The sequence below is a fragment of the Symphodus melops genome, assembly GCF_947650265.1.
Source record: "Symphodus melops genome assembly, chromosome: 2".
In the NCBI taxonomy this organism is placed as follows: domain Eukaryota; kingdom Metazoa; phylum Chordata; class Actinopteri; order Labriformes; family Labridae; genus Symphodus; species Symphodus melops.
In genome coordinates, this window is record NC_136692.1 from 3,499,082 (window position 1) to 3,519,522 (window position 20,441).

Sequence of the window (20,441 nt, forward strand, 5' to 3'; positions counted from 1 at the left end):
CGTCTGCAGAGAGCGTGCCCAAGCCCCACGTTACACACTTGTAACACACACCTACGAGTACGCACACGCACACAGCCTCCTCCTAGACGAATACCTCTTAATAAACCATATGCTTTCAATAAAAATGCTAATTATCTTTACACTGCAGCGCAGTCAGGTTAACACGGCGTCTGCATGAGAAGTAGAAATGGAAAGAGAGAGAGAGGGAAGAAAGCGTGCAAGGTGCAGAGCCGTTCATGTGATTAAAGAAATTCAGAGAAATTGAGAAGATATCAGCCGGGTTATTAATGAATATTTAAATGATTTTTAATGAATGTGAAGCTAAACAGGCGACAGAGCGCCTCTGTTTGCTTCTTTTTTTCTTCTATTGTTTTCTAAAACTCATTCAGAGCCTTCAGGGTTTTTCTTTTAGCTGCACATCTAACTGTTCAGCAGTGCAGTCGACAGGTTTTTGTTTTTTTTGGCAAATGATCAATCAGAGATATCAGATAGATAAAAAAAAATAAATAAAAAAAAGCACACGTCGCCGTGCCTCTGCAGGATCCAATCACGAATAACAAGATGGAGAGACGACTGCTTTCTTGTTGACGTTTTTTCGTGGAAACAAGGACGCTTTCCTGGCAAGTTGTCACAGCTCATATTCCTCCTCCTCCTCCTCCTCCTCCTCTTCCTCCTCCTCCTCGGAGCCACCCTCCGCGCTCAACTAGCTGTAGCTCCAAAGACTTCTCATCTGTTTCATCATCCTGCAACGCTCCAGCTAACCTTGAGAAGACCTTTGAACAAAAATCTCAACCGACCTACTCCGGCAAAAAATCCTGAAAGATGAACGAGTGTGATTTGTGAAGTGCTTTCATTCCCCCCCCCTCCCCCCCCTCGTCATGGAGAATAAAAATAGAGTTGCCTCGAAAAGAAATAATATTGCAATGAGGTCACCGATGACGGCTTCTGCTAATCTCGTGAAACAACGAGCAGCAACACAAATTGAATGACATTTGTTTGACATTTTGTGTGCCATTTTGGTGTTCTTGTTGGCGCCACACTTTTTCATCTTAAATCTATTAGCTGCCGGCAACCTTGAACTCTGCGTGTTTTCCTTTGTGTCTGGGAGGTTCTATAATACGCTCATGCAGTGTGAAGTCCTTGTTGTTTGGTGTCATTAATCCTCGTCTTCTCAACCACAATGTCTCTTTGTATTGTTTAAGTGTGTGTATATGTGTGTGTGTGTGTGTGTGTGTGTGTGTGTGTTTGCTACATCAATATCAGGCGTTCCATCGCACACCACCACCCTGCACACACACACACACACACACACACACTATCTGCTTTCTTTTCAAGCTTTTCTCACGAGGGAACTGCTTCCTTACTTGTGGTGAACCATTTTATGTCTTCAACACACACACACACACATGCACACACACACACACACACACACACACTCACACACACACACACATGCAAGCACACACACACACACACACACACACGCACACACACTGTACACACTTGTTTTAGGTTTAACACAATCTCCTTCCAGAGATTGCTTATTTATCGGGAGTTGTGCTAAGCCGCACTAGTTACCATGCATTTTTCATGAGCCGAGGATTTAATGGTTGCCTGTGTGTGTGTGTGTGTGTGTGTGTGTGTGTGTGTGTGTGTGTGTGTGTGAGTGTGTGTCACATGTGTTTGTATACGATGAGTTTAGCTTGAATGTGTTTAAGAATGCATCCATGTAATGTGAAAAAAATGTAGCGCTGGTGGATTGTATGTATGTGGAAGTCCATTTAAAGGTTTTTCTTCTGAGGTTTCAGCTCCTCTCTCCTCCTCTCTTCCTCTCCTCTTCCATCTCCTCTCCTCCTCCTCTTTCTCTCCTCTCCTCCTCCATCTCCTCTCCTCCTCCTCCGTCTCCTCCTCCTCTGTCTCCTCTCCTCCTCCTCTCTCCTCCCCTCTCCCCTCCTCTCTCCTCCTCCTCTCTCCTCCTGTCTTCCTCTCTCCTCCTCTCCTCTCTCCTCTCTCCTCCTCCTCCTTTCTCCTCCTCTCTCCTCCTCTCCTCCTCCTCCTTTCTCCTCTCTCCTCCTCTCCTCTCTCCTCCTCCTCTCCTCTCTCCTCCTCCCCTCCTCCTCTCTCCTCCTCTCCTCTTCTTCCCCTCCTCCTCTCCTCCTCTCTCCTCCTCTCCTCCTCCTCCTTTCTCCTCTCTCCTCCTCTCCTCTCTCCTCCTCCTCTCCTCTCTCCTCCTCTCCTCTCTGGGGACCGGTTCTATTCAGCAGGTCTCTAACGGTCTCAGAAGACACAAGGGCACCGCCTGCAGGATTAGGTTTCTGCCGTGTTCACATTCCACTCAGTCCCCCTGGGAACAAGGTGGAATGGAATTCATATGTTTAAGAGGCTCCGAGCAAGTGTGCACATTTCAGTGTATCGGGGGCAACATGCACCTCCCTCCGTCGAAGCTCTGAGGATAAAGCTTTGAATATAATAGACAGGGAATTGGTGTTAGGGTTGAGGCAAACCCGGTGCATTCAGTCTGCTCCCACCTCCACACACAGATGATTGCACACTCATACACAGTGTCACACAGAGGAGGTGACACACACAAAGCATTTTTTGCTCACCCACTGTGCGCTACAGAAAGCATGTTAATGTGGCGCTTTTGGCTGGTCCACTGAAATGCAATCCCGGTAATCAAATCAATTTTCTGCTTTTCATTGCTGTGTTGCTATTAGCATATAATAAAGAGCTCATTAGCTCAGGTCATTATGTATCGCTGTTATTTTGTAAGGATAAGGACCACAATAGATACTCTGAATGCGTGCCTGTTTTTTCCACGTCGTTCTTCCGTGCGTTCGCTCTCCCTCCTCCTCCTCCCTCTGTGTCTGTACGGCACGTGTGTGTGTGTGTGTGTGTGTGTGTGTGTGTGTGTGACATATGTGAGATGCATTACTGTCAGATAGCCTTCCCGTTGCAGCGCACTCTCCGCAGACGCTTACGTAATGTTATTACCAATCACACATGGAGAGCATCCTGGCGCTCTCACAAGGTTAGGATGAAATATGAGAACGATTATGGAGATCTGAGATTATATTATCATGATTTCCTTATTATTGCATCATTAATCTATTTTTGTCTCTCTCTCTCTCTCTCTCTCTCTTTTTTTCCCCTTTTTCTTTCTTCAAACCTTCCGCCTATGGAACACGCAGAAGTCGAACAAAAAGGTGAGTCTGTAAAACAAGCGCACCCTCATTCACAAACGCACACGTGCTCAAAAAAAAAAAAAAAAAAAACGAGTGTTGGGTGTCACTTATTTGATGCTGATGCCTGAAGCGTTTTGTAGCTCATGGCAGAATGACACCTCTTTCAAAGTCGCTGCTGCTATTTTAAGACTTCTTGATCTCAGCCTATAGAGGCTTTTTGGAAACACTGGTTCTCATTAGACACGCTCCCGGCGTTCCACGGCGTCGTGCAGACTGTCACTTAACAAACTCTCCTTGGGTCAAGCGCCTTTTTTTTCATGATGAGCATATGAACAGAGAGTTACGTTGTGACATTTGGTATTTCAAATGCTTTCCCATGATAGGAAAATGATGCCGGGGCTTTGAATAGTCAATGACAATTAAATCAATACTCCCAGGCCTCTGCTGTCAGATCTGGAATTGTGTTATTGGTGGAGAATAGGAAAACCACAGCGCACATCTGGCCTGTCTGAATGTGTGTGGGTGTGTGTGACAACATTCCAGTTAAATTACAAAGGTCCCCACGACCAGAGTCGCACTGGCTTCCCAGAATTTACAACGTCTCCCACATCTCTCATAAAACATGACCCCAGTATTCCAAAACGGGAATACCAAGCGCGGGAGTGGGGAATGAATTATCGTAACAATTGCAGAAACAGCAGGCGATAAAAGACGTGTTCGGCTCCACAGTCAGGGTTGTTCCTGACAGAGATAGAAAGGCAGGGAAGAGAAGAAAGAGCTATGAGACTAATGAGGAGCCGGGGAGGGAGGAATGGGAATAAAAAGGGAAGGAGGGAAGTAGAACAAAATGTGCCATTTTCTCTTTTTTCTCGTGGCTGTGAGAGCGGGGTATTATCTGTTGAATAGGAGGCATGCTGCGTCTGTGCATGAGAATGACAGCGACAAAACAACATTCAAATCACAACACAGTAAGCCTATCATGTCATCGTCACTCACGGGTGGTTAAGGTTAAGTTAAAACACGGTGTTACATTGGTGGAAAGAGGCAAAACGTTTCACAGGCGCCGTCTCGCAAATCCAGAGCGAATCATCGACATTTTACAGCGACAGCGTTCAAATAGACGTGATGTGAAAACTGTGTCGTTTCACTCCCCAGTCTTTCTGTGCCCTGGCATTCTGCGCGGGGTCTACCAGAGTGAGCATCTCTTCGAGTCGGACCACCAGTCGGGCGCTTGGTGCAAAGACCCTCTGCAGGCCTCGGACAAGATCTACTACATGCCGTGGACGCCGTACCGCACGGACACGCTGACAGAGTACTCGTCCAAGGAGGATTTCATCGCAGGGCGTCCCACCACCACCTACAAGCTCCCGCATCGAGTGGACGGAACCGGTTTCGTCGTCTACGACGGGGCGCTTTTCTTCAACAAGGAGCGCACGCGCAACATCGTCAAGTTCGACCTGCGCACGCGCATCAAGAGCGGCGAGGCCATCATCGCCAACGCCAACTACCACGACACCTCGCCGTACCGCTGGGGGGGCAAGTCGGACATCGACCTGGCGGTGGACGAGAACGGACTGTGGGTGATCTACGCGACGGAGCAGAACAACGGGCGCATCGTGGTGAGCCAGCTCAACCCGTACACGCTGCGCATCGAGGGCTCGTGGGACACCAGCTACGACAAGCGCTCGGCCTCCAACGCGTTCATGATCTGCGGCGTCCTCTACGTGGTCAAAACCGTGTACGAAGACGACGACAACGAGGGGACGGGGAACAAAATCGACTACATGTACAACACGGACAAGAGCAAGGAGATGACGGTGAACATCCCCTTCCCCAACTCCTACCAGTACATCGCCGCCGTGGATTACAACCCGAGAGACAACCTGCTGTACGTGTGGAATAACTACCACGTGGTCAAGTACTCGCTGGACTTCGGCAACAACGGTAAGTCCTTCTTTCTGCACTTCATAATTTATTTATTTTTTTTTTTTTTCTTTGACAAAGTACGTCATGCAATAACGAGAAAAAAAAAAAAAAAAAAAAAGATGCAGGACCGGAAACCTTTGGCCACGAAATTAATGGGACAGGCTGCGATGGGATCTTCGTTAATCTTCGCAGGAAATACCTTGGCATCTTTGTCGTGCTTTTAAGATTCATTCATTTGAATATTCATCATGATAAACGCTTTTTTTAAATTGTTGTGACATAAGGAATACTTACAGCTGCTAATCCGTCTCAAATAATTAATTCTGCGAAACGATTTAAGAAGGAGGAGAGAAGAAAAAAAAAAAAATCTCCATCTGTGCTGTCATGATTCTCGTTTATGACTCCCAGCACCGCCGCCGCCGCCGCCCATGTTTACTGCACGCTTTGAGAAGTTCAATCAAACAAACTCTGTCCTGGATTCAACCGGTTTTCTTTGGTGATTTATTTATTTATTTTTTAATCCTGTAGAGTTGCTGATAAAATGCACACTCAGAAAAAAAAAAAAAAAAAGTCTTCCTCCACGTCTTTGTCTCGTGATGATGTTAGTGTGTCAAGCGTTACATGGTCATGCTGCTTCCTCACATGGAGAACGCCTTCCTCCCAGAATGGATCTCTGAGGGTCTGAAGGCAGGACGTCGCTCTCATACGGCGCTATTATGACGATCTGAAGACACTTGAACCTGTAATTGACTCATCCTTTTTATCCTATTTGTTGGTGTTTTATTCCTGAGGCTGCTGTCGAAAGGTTGTCATCACTCACAGATACTTCAACCTGCAAATGGAGCTTCTTCCATAGCGCCAACCAGACATAATAGAACGCTGAATGAATCTAAATAAAATCAGATGACGAGTTTGGTCTCCTTGAATGAGTCTTGTTGTCGGAGACGTTCACTGATTTGGATCAGCCAATGACACGTTTCGACTATTTATTGACTCGTTTTGACTCATGTGAGACTTTTTCATCCAGTAGATGTCGCCCTTGACACCTTGTCCCCCCGAAGCGTCCGCTCTGACACACCTCCCGAGCCCTCTCCGTTCACGTTCACACGCAGCAGTCATGTATTCGAACGCACCATCAAGAGCAGGCGTGTCCCCGGCTTCTTCCTTTGACGGGGACTGGCTTTGAAAAATCCACTTCGACCCTGTTTTTTGAACATTTGTGTAACCTGAGTGTCTACAGACCCACAAAATGTCCCGTGTTTGTTGTGTGCACAGAGAGACATGCTCTAAACACGGAGGGTTCTGATTGAAGCACAGCACAGATGTTTCATTGAGACCACAGGAGACTGTTAGAAAAGTGGGAAGAGGGGGATAAAGTGTCGTCTTTAAGAAATGGACAGAAAGAAAAGCTCCATGGTCAGTCACATCAAGCTCCAAGACAACGCAGCTTCCTGCCGTCCACAATATAGACATCATGTTAGGCAGAGTTTCCATGTGAACAGTTAAAGTGTCTCTCACGGTGTCTCTGTCTCTTTCAACTCCGGCTTGAGGTGTGAGTCCGCCCGCCCGCCAGCTCGCCCCTCCCTTCCTCCTCAGGCTGGAAGGGCTTAGGCCCCTGGAGCCTGAAGGGCTATTTGCCCAACCTAATTGCCTTTCAGCACCTTTCTATGGAGTGGTCAAGGCAGTCTGGCTGCGTGTCTTATTAAATGATGTCTGAATTAATGCATGCTCTTACACGCAGTTAGAAGCGCAGTACAAGGAATTATAGAGAGAGGCCGTGTAAAACTTAGTTTCTACCGATCAGTGTGCGTGCGTGTGCGCGCGTGTGTGTGTGTGTGTGTGTGTGTGTGTGAGGGAAGGCCGTGCTGTAAGAAAAAAAAGTGTGTGTCCGTGCATGCATGCGTAATGATGTGCCTGGCGGCGTTGTAGCGAGCTAATGTAGTTACAGTGTGTGCAGTTTGTGTTTCTCTGTGCATGTAGGTGTTTATCGTCACAGTGTGACGGCGCTCATGATGGAGCTCTGGAGGCTCCACAGAGGAGATCAATTGGGATTCAATGTGGAGAATGACCTCCAGTGAGCGGCAACAAGCCTGACTGCTGACCAGCGGGGGATAAATACATACAATCAATGCTGCCCCACTCCTTTACTCTCCTCCTCCTCGCTCGCCCTCGCTCAATGAAGACGAGGAATAAATTAACTGACTTAACTGCATGATTTTCTCATTCTTCTTCGGGAGCAAAGTCGATGCAACTTACATTCTTTCAGAGCCTTTATTTGGCTGCAGACTTGCTAAGACAGGTGTCTGTCTGTTATAGATCACTGTACAGTAAATACACTCTGTAAGGTGACTGTGGTCAAACGTATCCAGCCTGGTTTCTCTTTGTTCTCTTTCCTGAGTCAGTGCAGGAAACAGGCCGAGGAAAGGGGCCATCAGGAGGGTTTCCACTCATTACTGATGTAGCGTAATGCTCGCCCTGCTTTTGTTCCAGCTCATATGGACTTCTTAAACTCAAAGAGAAAAAAAAAAAAAAAAAGAGACAGGAAATGTGCTGTGGAGTTAGGAGAAGGCCGAGGTAGGCCGCTGAGGTTTCAGCGTAATTGGAGAACAAGAAGAAGAAAAAAAAAAGCACCAATTACTGTGTTTTGTTTCTCCAACTGGCCGCAGCTCTCTGGATAGTCGAGGAAAGGTCTTTCTTCGGCGCTGTCACGGATTGGACGGTCTGAAAGCTTATCCTTAAGTTTATAATACTCACATTGAAATGTTGCCTCGTAAAACTCAGACGTGTGCTTCCTGCATGATGTGCAAGTTTTGGATCGAGCGTCGATATCGGCTGATTCTCAATATTTAAAAAAAAAAAAAAAAAAGGATCAAGCGGATCTGGAAATCCTTAATAGAAAGAAGTATTGATTTTATCCCAGTGTGACAAAATCTGTTGTTTCTCAACTGGTGGGGCTGCGTTCAGTGGGTCCTGATTTTGTGCCTTGGAAAAAAAAAAGTGTGAAGAAATCTATGAAGCTGCTTTTAAACATGTTTGTTTTGTTGCCACCTGTTTGTAGCGCCTGAGTTCCAAACACTACAAGTACTGAATGAATAAATCTGATGGGGCGAACGACACCTGAAGCTCGGCTCCTGATATATCGCATTGTGGAAACTGAGAAACTGAGAAACTGAGAAACTGAGAAACTGAGAAACTTAAGCATAACGGAGGAGAAATTGAGAAAAAAAAAAAGCGAGATCTAGTTCACCTTAGGCCGACCAAAAACTCAAAGGTATCCTCCCGTCTATTTCATCACAGCGTTGCTGCGGCGCACGGGAGCAAACGGCCTTTTTGAAATGCATATTCTGCCTCCCTTGGTGCTCAGGAAGAAAGCAAACTGCCTCCTTACATTTATTGTCTCCCTTGTCGGTTGGTGTTCCTCCTTTGTCTTTTAAACACCCGTTCTCTCTCTCTCTCTCTCTCTCTCTCTCTCTCTCGCCCCGTCTCCCACACAAACACAAACTCTCACAATGACAGGAATCTCCATATTTCCCCTTCCTCTCCTCGTATATATCTTTTTCTCTTCAGCATTTTTTGTGTCTCTCTCTCTCCGCCGCCCCTTATCTGGCGCCTAATCTGCCCTCCTACTCCACAACTCTTCTTCTCCCGCCACATCACAAACGGCTATTTCATCAAGTGTCCTCAGATGTATATATTATAGAGGCCTGGTGTGTGAATGCCGACACAGAGTTGGAGTCACTCGTCTGTTGTGTTACCCTTTCCTCCCACTCCGCGCTCCCCAAACGCTCTCTACTGTTTATGGAGTTGTTTCATCATGTCTTCTTACATGCATATTATAGAGGCCTGCCCTACGCAAGCGGCATGGCTCCGATGAAACGCTTGAATAATTTATAACCTCCAGTCTGCCTTGCCACACTTGAAAAAGTTTCCCCAACAAAGTCGCAAAATTATTCATGTTATCTGCATCTTTGGGAAGGGAGGAGGATCCAGCGTGTAGACACGGCCTTCCTCATAAAGAACACCTTTACGTTCCCTCTGTTCATTTCTCATTTTCTCCTGCTGCTCCGCCTCTCTCTACACTTTTTGTTCTTTCGTCTTTGCAGCACTTTTTCCTTCGTGCTTTAACACATCCCTCCTCTTAGTGCTGTCCCCCTTTAAGGTGATCATGTACTTAATTTTCGGAAGTTCAGGTGAGATAATGTGATTGCATATCCTACAGGATAGAGCCGGCGCGCTGAAATGAGGAGAACAGGAAAGGTAGGTAATTGTAAAAGTTTCCTGCACAGCCCTGGAGGTGTTTTTGTTCTGCCACTTAGAGACCGCGTTAAAGAAGTTCAACAGCAGGAAACTCTGTTTTACTGCTGCTCGCCGCTCGTCTCAAATCACCATGTTGACTGTGATACTGCAATTATCTTTATAGTGCTGAGGAAGGTGCTCTAATGGTCAAGACCACACTGACTGAGACCGAGACTGACACAGAGACTGAGACCGAGACCAAGAAAGGGACCGAGACTGAGTCAAGACCAAGACAGGGACCGAGACTGAGTCAAGACCAAGACAGGGACCGAGACTGAGTCAAGACCAAGACAGGGACCGAGACTGAGTCAAGACATTTAGGGACCGAGACTGAGACAAGACTGAGACAGAGACCAAGACAAGACCAAGACATTTAGGGACCGAGACTGAGACAGAGACCGAGACTGAGTCAAGACCAAGACATTTAGAGACCGAGACTGAGTCAAGACATTTAGGGACCGAGACAAGACCAAGACAGGGACCAAGACAAGACCAAGACATTTAGGGACCAAGACCGAGTCAAGACCAAGACAGGGACCAAGACAAGACCAAGACATGGACCGAGACTGAGTCAAGACCAAGACATTTAGAGACCGAGTCAAGACCAAGACAGGGACCAAGACAAGACCAAGACAGGGACCGAGACCGAGACAAGACCAAGACAGGGACCAAGACCGAGACAAGACCAAGACAGGGACCGAGACAAGACCAAGACATGGACCAAGATTGAGTCAAGACCAAGACATTTATGGATCGAGACAAGACCAAGACAGGGACCGAGACCGAGACGAGACCAAGACAGGGACCGAGACAAGACCAAGACATGGACCAAGATTGAGTCAAGACCAAGACATTTATGGACCGAGACCGAGACAAGACCAAGACAGTTAAAGACAGAGACAAGACCGAGACATTTAGGGATCGAGACCGAGACAAGACCGAGACAAGACTGATTCAGTAAAGAGCCAAGATTGGATTTATAACCCACGTCCGTTGTGACAAGGACTACAGCCTACATACATGTGGCATGTAACATAACCACTAGGCCATCCCGCACCATGAAGACTGATATAAAGCAGGAAACAGTTGTTCATGCCTGTTAAATAAAAGATATTTTTTTAAATGACAAGAGGTCATGCTTTGTCCACAGGGGGCGCCAAAAACCCACATAAACCAAAAGTTTGTCAAAGGAGCTTAACGGGGTAAAATATCACACACTTCCTCAGAGTGACAAAGAGTCCGAATCTGTGTAAATCTAAAATGATTCCAGCGCTTTGTTTACTTCAGCCTGCGATGATCAGTGTCAGCAGTGATATCATCAATCTCAATTAGAGACTAATCAAGTGCTGCCTCTCTCTTCTAATCTATTGAACAAGCAGTTATACGGCGATGACCTCTATTTGCCACTCTGTCGGTTTACGGAAATTTAAAGGTTCACCTTTGAACTCTTAATGGCTGAAATCACAGAGTTCCATTTCCTAAGGAAGTCGAGCGTGAAGTATCTATTGTCTTAACCTCCGCCCCCTCCTCCTATTTACACCGACTTCCCTCTCCTCTCCTTTTTTTTTTTTTTTGACGCTTTTTCCCTCATTATTTCTCCTTTTCTCTAGTTTATCCTTCACTTCTGTCCTTCTCTCTCTCTCTCTCTCTCTCTCTCTCTCTCTCTCTCTCTCTCTCTCTCTCTCTCTCTCTCTCTTCTCCTCTCCCCCTTCTTCCTTCCTTGGCGGCAGATTGCAATCAAGGGACAAGGGCTAAGCAGTTCAGGAAATGTTGGAATCAAACTAAAGTGGGGAAGCAAAAACAAGAGTTAATGGTTGGAGTGGAGGCCCTCTTTCGCCAGATCACTGATTAGTACAACCATCAGCATTTCTGGCTTTTGGGAGTGTGTGTGTGTGTGTGTGTTTGTTTGTTTTTTCGGGGTGTGAGTGTGCATACTGTCTGTGTGTGAAGCTGCTGACAGACCTGATGAAGAACCACTTCAGATAATTCAGCTCCTTCTTAAAATGAAAGCAGGTTTCATTTTGTCTCTAAATCATCACATTTGAATTTAGCCTTGATTTCTTAAAATATGCTTTTGTCCTGTTGTTGATCTTAGACTCACAACATACTACGTGCATCTTCTTGGATATTTTTCTCTGTAATGAAAGTGTCCAAGTCAAACTGCTTAATAAATCGGGAGTCGACCATCTGCAATCCTGTAAATGAAACGGCGTACTACGCGGCAACTCAAACCCATAATGTCTTTCACACCTCGCTCGACACCCCTGCTGTCAGTTTTCCCCTTCCCCGTCTTCGTATTTATCTCCTGCCTTTTCCCTCGCAGCCTCAATCCCTCCTGCCCGAATAGATTAGGACACAGCCGCCTCAGCAGAGACTGAACTCTGGCTCGCAGAGTCTGCTGCACCTGTTCCCTGCCTGCAGTGTGTCCTTATCGATTGGATTGCCCCAGCCAGGCACTCTGCGTGCGTTTGGCCTCCACACCTCCTCTGTTCTGCCAAAAAGCAGATGCCAAATGAAGCAGACCTGGCCAGGAAAAACAGGGTGGAAGGGAAACCCACAGCCTCGCAGGAAGTAAATACTGAGGAGAGCAGCGGGGCGAAGCGTGTCACCAAATCTTTGACACTCAGATTGGATACAATCTCAATCTCTAAATCAGTGGTTCCCAGCCTTATTCCCCCCCCCCCCGTCGGATAAAAGTCTCTTTTCTGTTCAAACAGAGGCTGTTGTATAAACAAGGAACCACGCCATCATGGGTTTAATTATTCCTGTTATGTAATTCCGAGGGTCTCAGAGCCGGGTAGGATGACTGCAGGTGAGTTTGAGTCGTCGGCCTCGGCTCCAGCTCTTTAACCATCACCTATCATCACAAAGTTAGCTGGAGCAGCGAGCACGTCGTTCGACGTCGTAACGCCTCTTTGGAAACAGCGGACGATGTTTGAGTAGGAGAGCACTGAACCTGGAGTGAAGCAGCATGATGATGATGATGATGATGATGATGATCCTTAAAGAGGAAAACAAGCAAAACAAAATGCATTAGCTTTTTTATGTTCCTTCTTTGATCGAGGGAACTTCCTCCAATCAAGAGAGGAGCATGTAATTGGCAAATGTGCTGCGGGTGCCTCTAACCTCAGCAGGGGGGGGGGGGGGGGTGTGATTACGCAACTTGTGAGCCAACAGGGCACGGTGTTGATGAGTCTGTCTGCGACACTTTAGACGAGAAACATGGTGGTGTCCGGCGGCCATTTTTTTTGGGTGGGGGGGGGCTCTATTAGTTAAGGTTGTTTTCTATCTGGAAGCATCACTGCTTTGAAGTGCTCCATTCTGTCTTATCAGCAGGCTCGCTCCGCCCGCCACAAGCTGAGTGTGTGTGTGTGTGTGTGTGTGTTTGTGTGTGTGTGTGTTTGTGAGGGTGCACAAGTTAGTGAAAAGTCAATTTCTACTCAAGTGTGTGTATCTGCATGTGTGTGTGTGTGTGTGTGTCACTTGACGCACAACTTTGCAAAAAAATATGTATGTGTCTGTTTAAGGGAGAGTGTTGGGGTGTGTGTGTGTGTGTGTGTGTGTGTGTGTGTGTGCCATGGGGTAGTGTGTTATCGCAGTATGCAGCTCTGTTCAGTGTCTGCGCTGCTCTCCAGCCTAGAAAGCTTTGTGCCCTCCAGATTATCATTTTGCTGTTACCCCTCTGGATTTATCCTTCCCAAATGTTCAGGATGCTGTGTGTGTGTGTGTGTGTGTGTGTGTGTGTGTGTGTGTGTGTGTGTGTGTGTGTGTGCTCAGAAGCAAGAAGGGAGGGGAGAGGAGCTACAAGAAAGTAATAATATTTCATACTGAGGGAAGGATCACGTATAATAGACACTTGGTCTCAGCTCTAAGAAACTTCTGTGTTAATTTAAATCCCTCTCTCTCTCTCTCTCTCTCTCTCTCTCTCTCTCTCTCTCTCTCTCCCTCTGATGTTGTGGCAAACTTGCCAGGAGAAGTTAATTTCCCCTCTCCTCTCCTTAGCCCTCTCTCCTCCCTGCCTTCTACCTTTTGTGCAGTGGATTTACGATCCCCCTGTTTACCGAGCGAGAAGTCAACAAGAGCATTCTCGGCACCAGAGCCGAGACGGAGACAGGCTGTCTCTCCCACACACACACACACACACACACACACACACACACACACACACACGTCTGTCTGACTGCGCGTCACTTGATCATGTGCTAGCATCCTGGGCTGACTGACAACCTCTCCGTGGCCCTGTGAATGTGGTGACAGAGAGACAACTCCAGGAACAAGTTTACTGCCTGCCTGCCATTGTCTCCCGCTCCCCCGGGCTTGCTGCAGGTCATGAAAACAAACAATGGAGGAGAGAAAAGAACCCAAGTCGAAAAGCAGAGGAAATAAAAAAAGTATAGTCAAGCAAAACAGCCTCAGCATCCCAGATAGCTTCCATCATGCACCAAGTCAACTCGGGGCATTTTAAATAGAACGACCGAACGTGCTCGCTTGTGCGAAGAGGGAACGATGACACGTTCTGCGATCAATTCTTGATTCTGATCGGGAAAATTACGTTCAGCAACGGAGAGAGGAAACTTGTTCAGAAGAAAAGCGGACTGTTGCTACGGCGACCGTAGTCCTTCGTGCAGGCGGGCGGGCCAGGTTTCCAATCCTTTTCATTCACCACTCTAACTCGCCCGATTCACGACTCCACGGCGCCATCTCTCCCTCCCACAGGAAACAGTCTGATGGCAAACGATTTGTCACTTTTCCCCCAGATTGATATGATTTGAAGTTTGTTTGTTTGTGCCGAGCGAACCGGCTGCTCTTCTGGTGAGTTCTTCTTCTCCAACAATCTGTAATGGAGGGGAAACCAAGCTGTTGCCGTGCGTAATGTTGAGCACAGCCGTGTAATAAAAAGAGATGAATGTTTCCGAGGCGCTCTCCAATCAACGGGCAGGTTTGACAAATGCAGCGGTGGAAGTCGTAAACGTGTCGCGCACGTGCACGTAGAAGGGCACACATCTGCGACTGTGTGTTTTGACTGTTGTGTCAAGCGTTGGCTCCCGTGGCATCAGTCTTGGCGAAGAGCACAACGTTTAGGTTAGCTGACATCATGAAGCTGTCAGAGTGCGTTTGCTCAAGTCGTCCTTATAGCTTTAGCGTGGGACGATCTGTCAGAGCCCACGAGTACAACCTCCAGCCTTTCTTACTTCATAAATGTTTCATGAAGCTGTTATGTCACTGTTATGTCCCCCCCCCCCCCCCCCCCCCCCCCGCGGCATCAATTCACAGCATCCAGAAGAATTCGTCACGTCACAAGAATGATTATTTTTTGTCTTTTTTTTTTTTTGTCTTTTTTTTCCATCTAAAATGCAGCAAACGGACGAGCGACAACATTTAAGACTCAATGAGAGAGGCGGGCACACTTCAGGCTGGGAGTTTAGAGGCCAAAAAAAAAAAAAAAAAAAGTGGGTCAGTGAAGGGAAAGAAAGTTACGAGTGAGTAATGAAATCAGGCGGAAAATGTCAAGTAAAAAAAAAACACCAAAAAAAAAAAAAAAAAAGTCAGAGGGACCAAGAGGGTTAGAGATGCATGTGTGCTGAAGTGCTGTGGATACTTGCCTGTGATGCTTGCAGGCTTTTGTGTAAGTTCACCTCAAGCAGCCAGCGCCTGTGTTTTCTCCCCTGCACTCAAATGACAGCAGACGTCAACCTCAGACACACACACACGCACGCACGCACAAACACACACACACACACACACACACCATTACTCTTCTATTGTTGTGGCAGAGGCCCTAATGGAGCTTCCCGTTTGAGTGCAGATACACACACACACGCACACACTCTCTGTTTCATAAGTACACACGCGTAGATTGACAGCTCGTCCCTGGGCCACTGCTGCTACGCATGATTGATGGCAATGTTCCGTGGAGAATGCATGAGGCAGGGCGGCGAGCGATTCAGGAACGGGGAGCAGCACAGTTTAGGTACGGAAACACTCCATTGAGTTGTGGAGGAAGAGTACAGAACGTACGTGAGGAGAGGGATGCACTGCGGCTGTCAGTCAACCAGACAGACAGAGAGAGAGAGAGAGAGAGAGAGAGAGAGAGAGAGAGAGAGAGAGGGAAGGTGGAGGGAGGGGGTACAGTGTCTTTAATTAAGCTTAAAAAACCACAGGAAGGAACATCTTCTGTTCACAGGAATTAAAACAAACACCCACTCTTTCCTCACACCCACGTACTCACACACACACACACACACACACACACACACACACACACACACACGTCACTCTCCACACTCACACCTTTCCCAACCAACCCCCCTGAGGAACAAAAAAAAGTAAAAAAAAAAAAAAAATGACAACAATTAATGGAGGGCTGCAGTGACATCAGATGGAGCGCATGCTAACAGCTCTATCAGCCGTACAGTTTACAGTGCAAACAAAATGTGCACGAATAAAACATATACAACCTCAAACATGTCCGCCTTTAACTCTCTGTGCAAACCTTCTTTGGCTTGTGACCCCAACTTGACCTCAACCCCGACTCCAGACACCCAAAACACATCCAGCTGTTTGTCGAAGTGAATTTACTCTTCATTGATGTCGAAGTGTTTTTTTTAAGAGCACATTCAGGATTGTAGATGAGAGACAGGCAGAGACTCTGCACGTTGGCTCCGGCCCACACGCACTCAGCTGGGTTCAATATACTCTATGTGCATTTACACATTTCATACCACCCCCAAAAATGGACTTGGAGCCGAAGGTCGGGCGAGCCGCCTCTCCTCCTGATGATGACGACACACAGCAGTGACCCGTTCTGATGTCACACACACCGACGCCTTCACTAAATAAGTGCTGCTCATTCCTTTGTCCTTTGTGCTGTTGTTGGGATTTGTTTCGTTAAGTTTGCTACCCCCCCGAGTGTGCAGCGAGCGCCGACACTTTTGAGAGCTTGAAAGACTTCATTACCCAGAAGTCATGTAGCACGATGACAGCTTATTGCACAGTTCTCAGATACCACCCCCCCCCTCCCCCTCCCTCCGCTCGGGGACTGTGAGATCAGATTTCCTTTCACCTACTGGGGTTGTTCTTTATTACTGTGAGTAGAAAATGTAAATCAGCCGAAAAGAAAACACAGAGGCTGAAATTAGAAGAAGTGTTATTTTTATTAAAGCTCCCGTGAGGACTTTTTGAGGTGGTTATGAAACCGACTGAATCTGAGATTGATGACTTTTAACAGCCTGAAAACGAGAACAAAGCCATCAGTGATACAATTTATCATTTGTATATATTTATTTATGAGGCCTGAATCCACCTTCGAGGGCTCGGTGTCAAACTAAATGATTAGCTTGGCGCTGCTGGAGCAGAGTATTGTAGATATCAAAAAGAAACTCATTAAACACACTGGTGAGGTTTTAAAGTCAAACTGTGAGCTCTGTGTTGAGACCGGACAGGACGCCTCTTCCTTCAGCTTGTTTATATGTCACTGAGCTTACACTCACACTCACTGTGTCTTAGCACGCCATCCAGTTTGTGTGCTCCCATCCTGCTCACTCCCTTCGCCCTGGCAGTCCTGGGAGAGGTTTGAGCACGGCTACACAACATGCTCAGACTTCATTATGTTCTGTGACTAAACATGACTCACAATTAGACACAAAGTCGCTGTCATGTTGTCTGTGTTGTTCTCTGCTGTGCAGACTCGTCTCTTTTATTCATTTGATTTATTGTGTTTGGAGTCCGCCTGTCTTGTGAGGACGCTTCATAACTGTAATGTTGTATTTCGACGTTAAGAAGAAGAGGTATCCGTGCTCAGGCCTGGTTAGTGTGAGGGACAGCATTACGTCGTGTGAGAACCTTGTCACCTTTGTGCTGTGTATCTGAATGAGTCCTGGAGACGGCGGCGCTCAGTGGGAACGCTGGCGGAGGAGCGGAGAGGGAGCGGTGAGCGGAGGGACGGATTTTCTTTGGTTGGAGAAAATTGAAAGTTTCATTTCAGACCTTTTTAAAGGTCGTCACGTCTTTTCAAACAACACAATCTCTGTTTTTTAAGTGATCACGGTATCGTAAAATGTTCCAGATCTGACGTCAGGTTTTTTACCAGAAGCTGCAAACGAGAGAGAGAACTGTCTTAATTGGTACCTTGGCAGGCATATGAGTAAAATTTAGACAATTTGCAGCAGTTAGCCGGTAATCTTTGGTGATTAGAAAAAGGAATTACATCATAATCTTTGCCAATGAGTTCTATTTTTGACAGCATGGACTCAGTACAGGTATCAGTATTGTTTGTTGAGAACTCCGAGTGCTGCTGTTTGTTTGTTATTGATCTTTTCGTTGCATAGTGTGCTGTGTCTCCGTATGGTATGTGCAGAGAAAGCGCTGTCACTGTTAAAGCGTGACTCACGATGCATTTAAGGTCAGAAGCTGATGCGTTCATTGTTTTTAATCGCATTGATCTCGGCTAAGTACGTCCATCGTCGTCAGAGGACGTTTCAAAGTCAAGATTTGACGCTTCTTTTTTTCTTCTTTTTTTTTGTCCGGCTTGTTGTCTTTTACGTACGCTGGACAGATTTGTAAACCAGAGACAGAGTGCGGGGAATGACATGCGGGAGACTCAAACCCGGGCTGGACTGTAGCCTCGGTACATGTGGTGCAATCCACGATTTGTGCGTTGAGAATGGACGTTACCTAAGTGCACAAGCTGACCTTCAAATGAGTTGAAAGATTATAAAATATATATATATATTGATAAAAGTGAGGAAAACTGCAAATCATTTCCACCATCTTTTCCATCCTACAATATTGATTTGCCCCCGTGTGCTTTTAAAAGCAGCGGCAGGTGAGCAGATAGAGTGAGCCACACTGTTATAGTATGTTCACAAGAGGACACCGTAACACTTCACAGCCACGTGCTCTCGCTCTCATCCCGTCATCTCATCCATTCATTCTCCATTTCTGTCCCCTTAAGAGGGTCACTGTGAATAATTGAGCCCTTTTACAATGAAATATTGACAATAAAGGAGTGTGTCATGTGCATTCAAATGGCCTCTCAGCCCCTCGTGATGTCATGGCGTTATTAATCATGCATGGCACGGAAAGAATGTTTTTTTTCTGCCAGGTTAGGCAGCGAGAGCCTCCAAGTATGGAACGCTCCCCGGTGCAGGTTTGGAGGTCGGAGCAATTATCAGTTGTTGCTTTTTTTACATTTTTTAATTTTTTTTAGAGATTTAAATGAAACGTATTAATGTCGTGATTCGAGGTCTTTAGCAAACTATTTGCGGCGTTGTGATATCAGTGTCGGTGGCTGAGCGGCTGTCCTGAAATCGGAGGCAACAGATAAAAGGAAAAAAAAGAAGCACAAAGATCTGGCATATGACTACGATGACGATAGATGAAAGAGTAACATTTGGAAGTCATCAGAAACATGAGCTACTCCCTTGTCAAAGCAATTTAGTGCTGTGTAAACGAATGCCCGCAAATGTGTTTGTGTCTGTCACTATAATATTATTTACGCTTGTAGGCCTCTGCTCATATCTGTGGCTGCTTGAAAGCAGAGGCTTTTGCTTGATCATACTTCTTTGAACTTAACTACTTTTTCATCTGGGGGATAAAAGTTGAACCGTCATCCTGGCACGAAGAGCGCGAATCAACACGAACACTGCCGTCACGTTGAGAGCCGACCAAGTTTGTGTCCTCGCTCTGATTGGAGGGGTGTGGACGCTGGGTTTAAACCTTCCTTCTGTCTCCTTTATCTGCAGATTATCGTCCACCTCCCATGTTGCCTCCCAGTCGAGGAGGAGGAGGAGGAGTCGGAGGAGGAGGCTCAATCGGTGGCGGTGGTTCCTCTTCTTCCTCCACCAGCCGCACCACCACCACTCGTTCACCTCCTTACTACACCACCCCGCGGCCTCTCCTCACCACCTCCCCCGGCCAGCGTTATCGAACCACCACCACCGTTCGTCAGCCGCTCCTGATTCCTGCCGGCGGCTCGTCCTCCGACACCAACCAGATCCCCGACACCAACCAGAAAGCTGGAGGACGCTCTCCCCCGGTGCAGCTCCCTCCGGCTGCTGCTCCTCAGCCTCCCGTCGTGGCTCCCCAAGACTTCTGCAATCCGAGGGTGACGGCGGACATATCATGGCCCCGGACACAGCAAGGCCAGACAGCCAAGCAGCCGTGCCCTGTGGGGACGCTGGGTAAGAATGCTGCACGGGGCAGGAACACTGTGGAGGGTTAAACTGAAATCTGTTACCAGGTAGAAAGAGACAAACAGATACGACATCATCAAGGCAGGACGGATAATACTCATGTTGTGGTCAACCCTGTACACACATTTTCAAATTTATGGAAGCACATTTTGTACCTGTCCAACCCTGAAGCCAGCCAAGCTGAGGGGGAGGGGCTTGTAATCAACCACGGTGACACGATTCAGAATCTAGTTTTGGTTCCAAATGATTCTGGATCTATGAATTTAAAGTCGGTTTTTGAATCAGTGCACACTTCAGGATCTGCTCCTCCTCGTCTGGGAGGCTGCCTACATTTCTCGCTGCTCCATTTGGCTATTTTTTTGTCTCCTGAGATAAAGAGCTAGCATTAGCACTTAGCTTCGATTTCTTGGAAGTTATGAATCGATTTAAAATCTTTGAAGATAAAAGAAGCTTGACTCGTGTTGTATTTGGGGACTCTTTTAAAATGATCTTTAAAAGTTCATTATGAATAGTTACTATGGAAACGTATAAGAGAAGGCTGCTTTTTTATTACAGCGTGTTTTGAATCGTCTCATCTGACGCCCCGTGGCATGCTAAAATAACTGATCCGTACCCTTCTGTTGTTGGGAGGTTAAAGTGTAAACACACTCCACACACACACACACTCGTGTTAGTAAATGAGCTTACATTACAAAGACGATTCTTCCCTGACTTACACACACACACACACACACACACACACACACACACACACTCTCACACAAACTGCTGAGTGAACCCCAGGCACCTCAAGAGCCTCCACGTCTCCTGCAGAATGTCAGCGCTGTCTCACCCTGTTTGT

The 20,441-nt window shown here is 46.8% G+C and overlaps 1 protein-coding gene across 8 annotated transcripts in view; it reads left to right on the forward strand.

Annotated features, from left to right (window-relative positions):
* adgrl3.1 (adhesion G protein-coupled receptor L3.1) overlaps positions 1-20,441 on the forward strand; it is a 133,630-nt gene that overhangs the window by 66,463 nt on the left and 46,726 nt on the right. For all 8 annotated transcript variants that reach the window (XM_079337861.1, XM_079337863.1, XM_079337864.1 and 5 more), the window contains exons 6-8: positions 3,192-3,206; positions 4,341-5,129; positions 19,151-19,588. In XM_079337861.1, the coding sequence (XP_079193987.1) occupies positions 3,192-3,206; positions 4,341-5,129; positions 19,151-19,588 (1,242 nt within the window). The remainder of the gene's footprint in view (positions 1-3,191; positions 3,207-4,340; positions 5,130-19,150; positions 19,589-20,441) is intronic.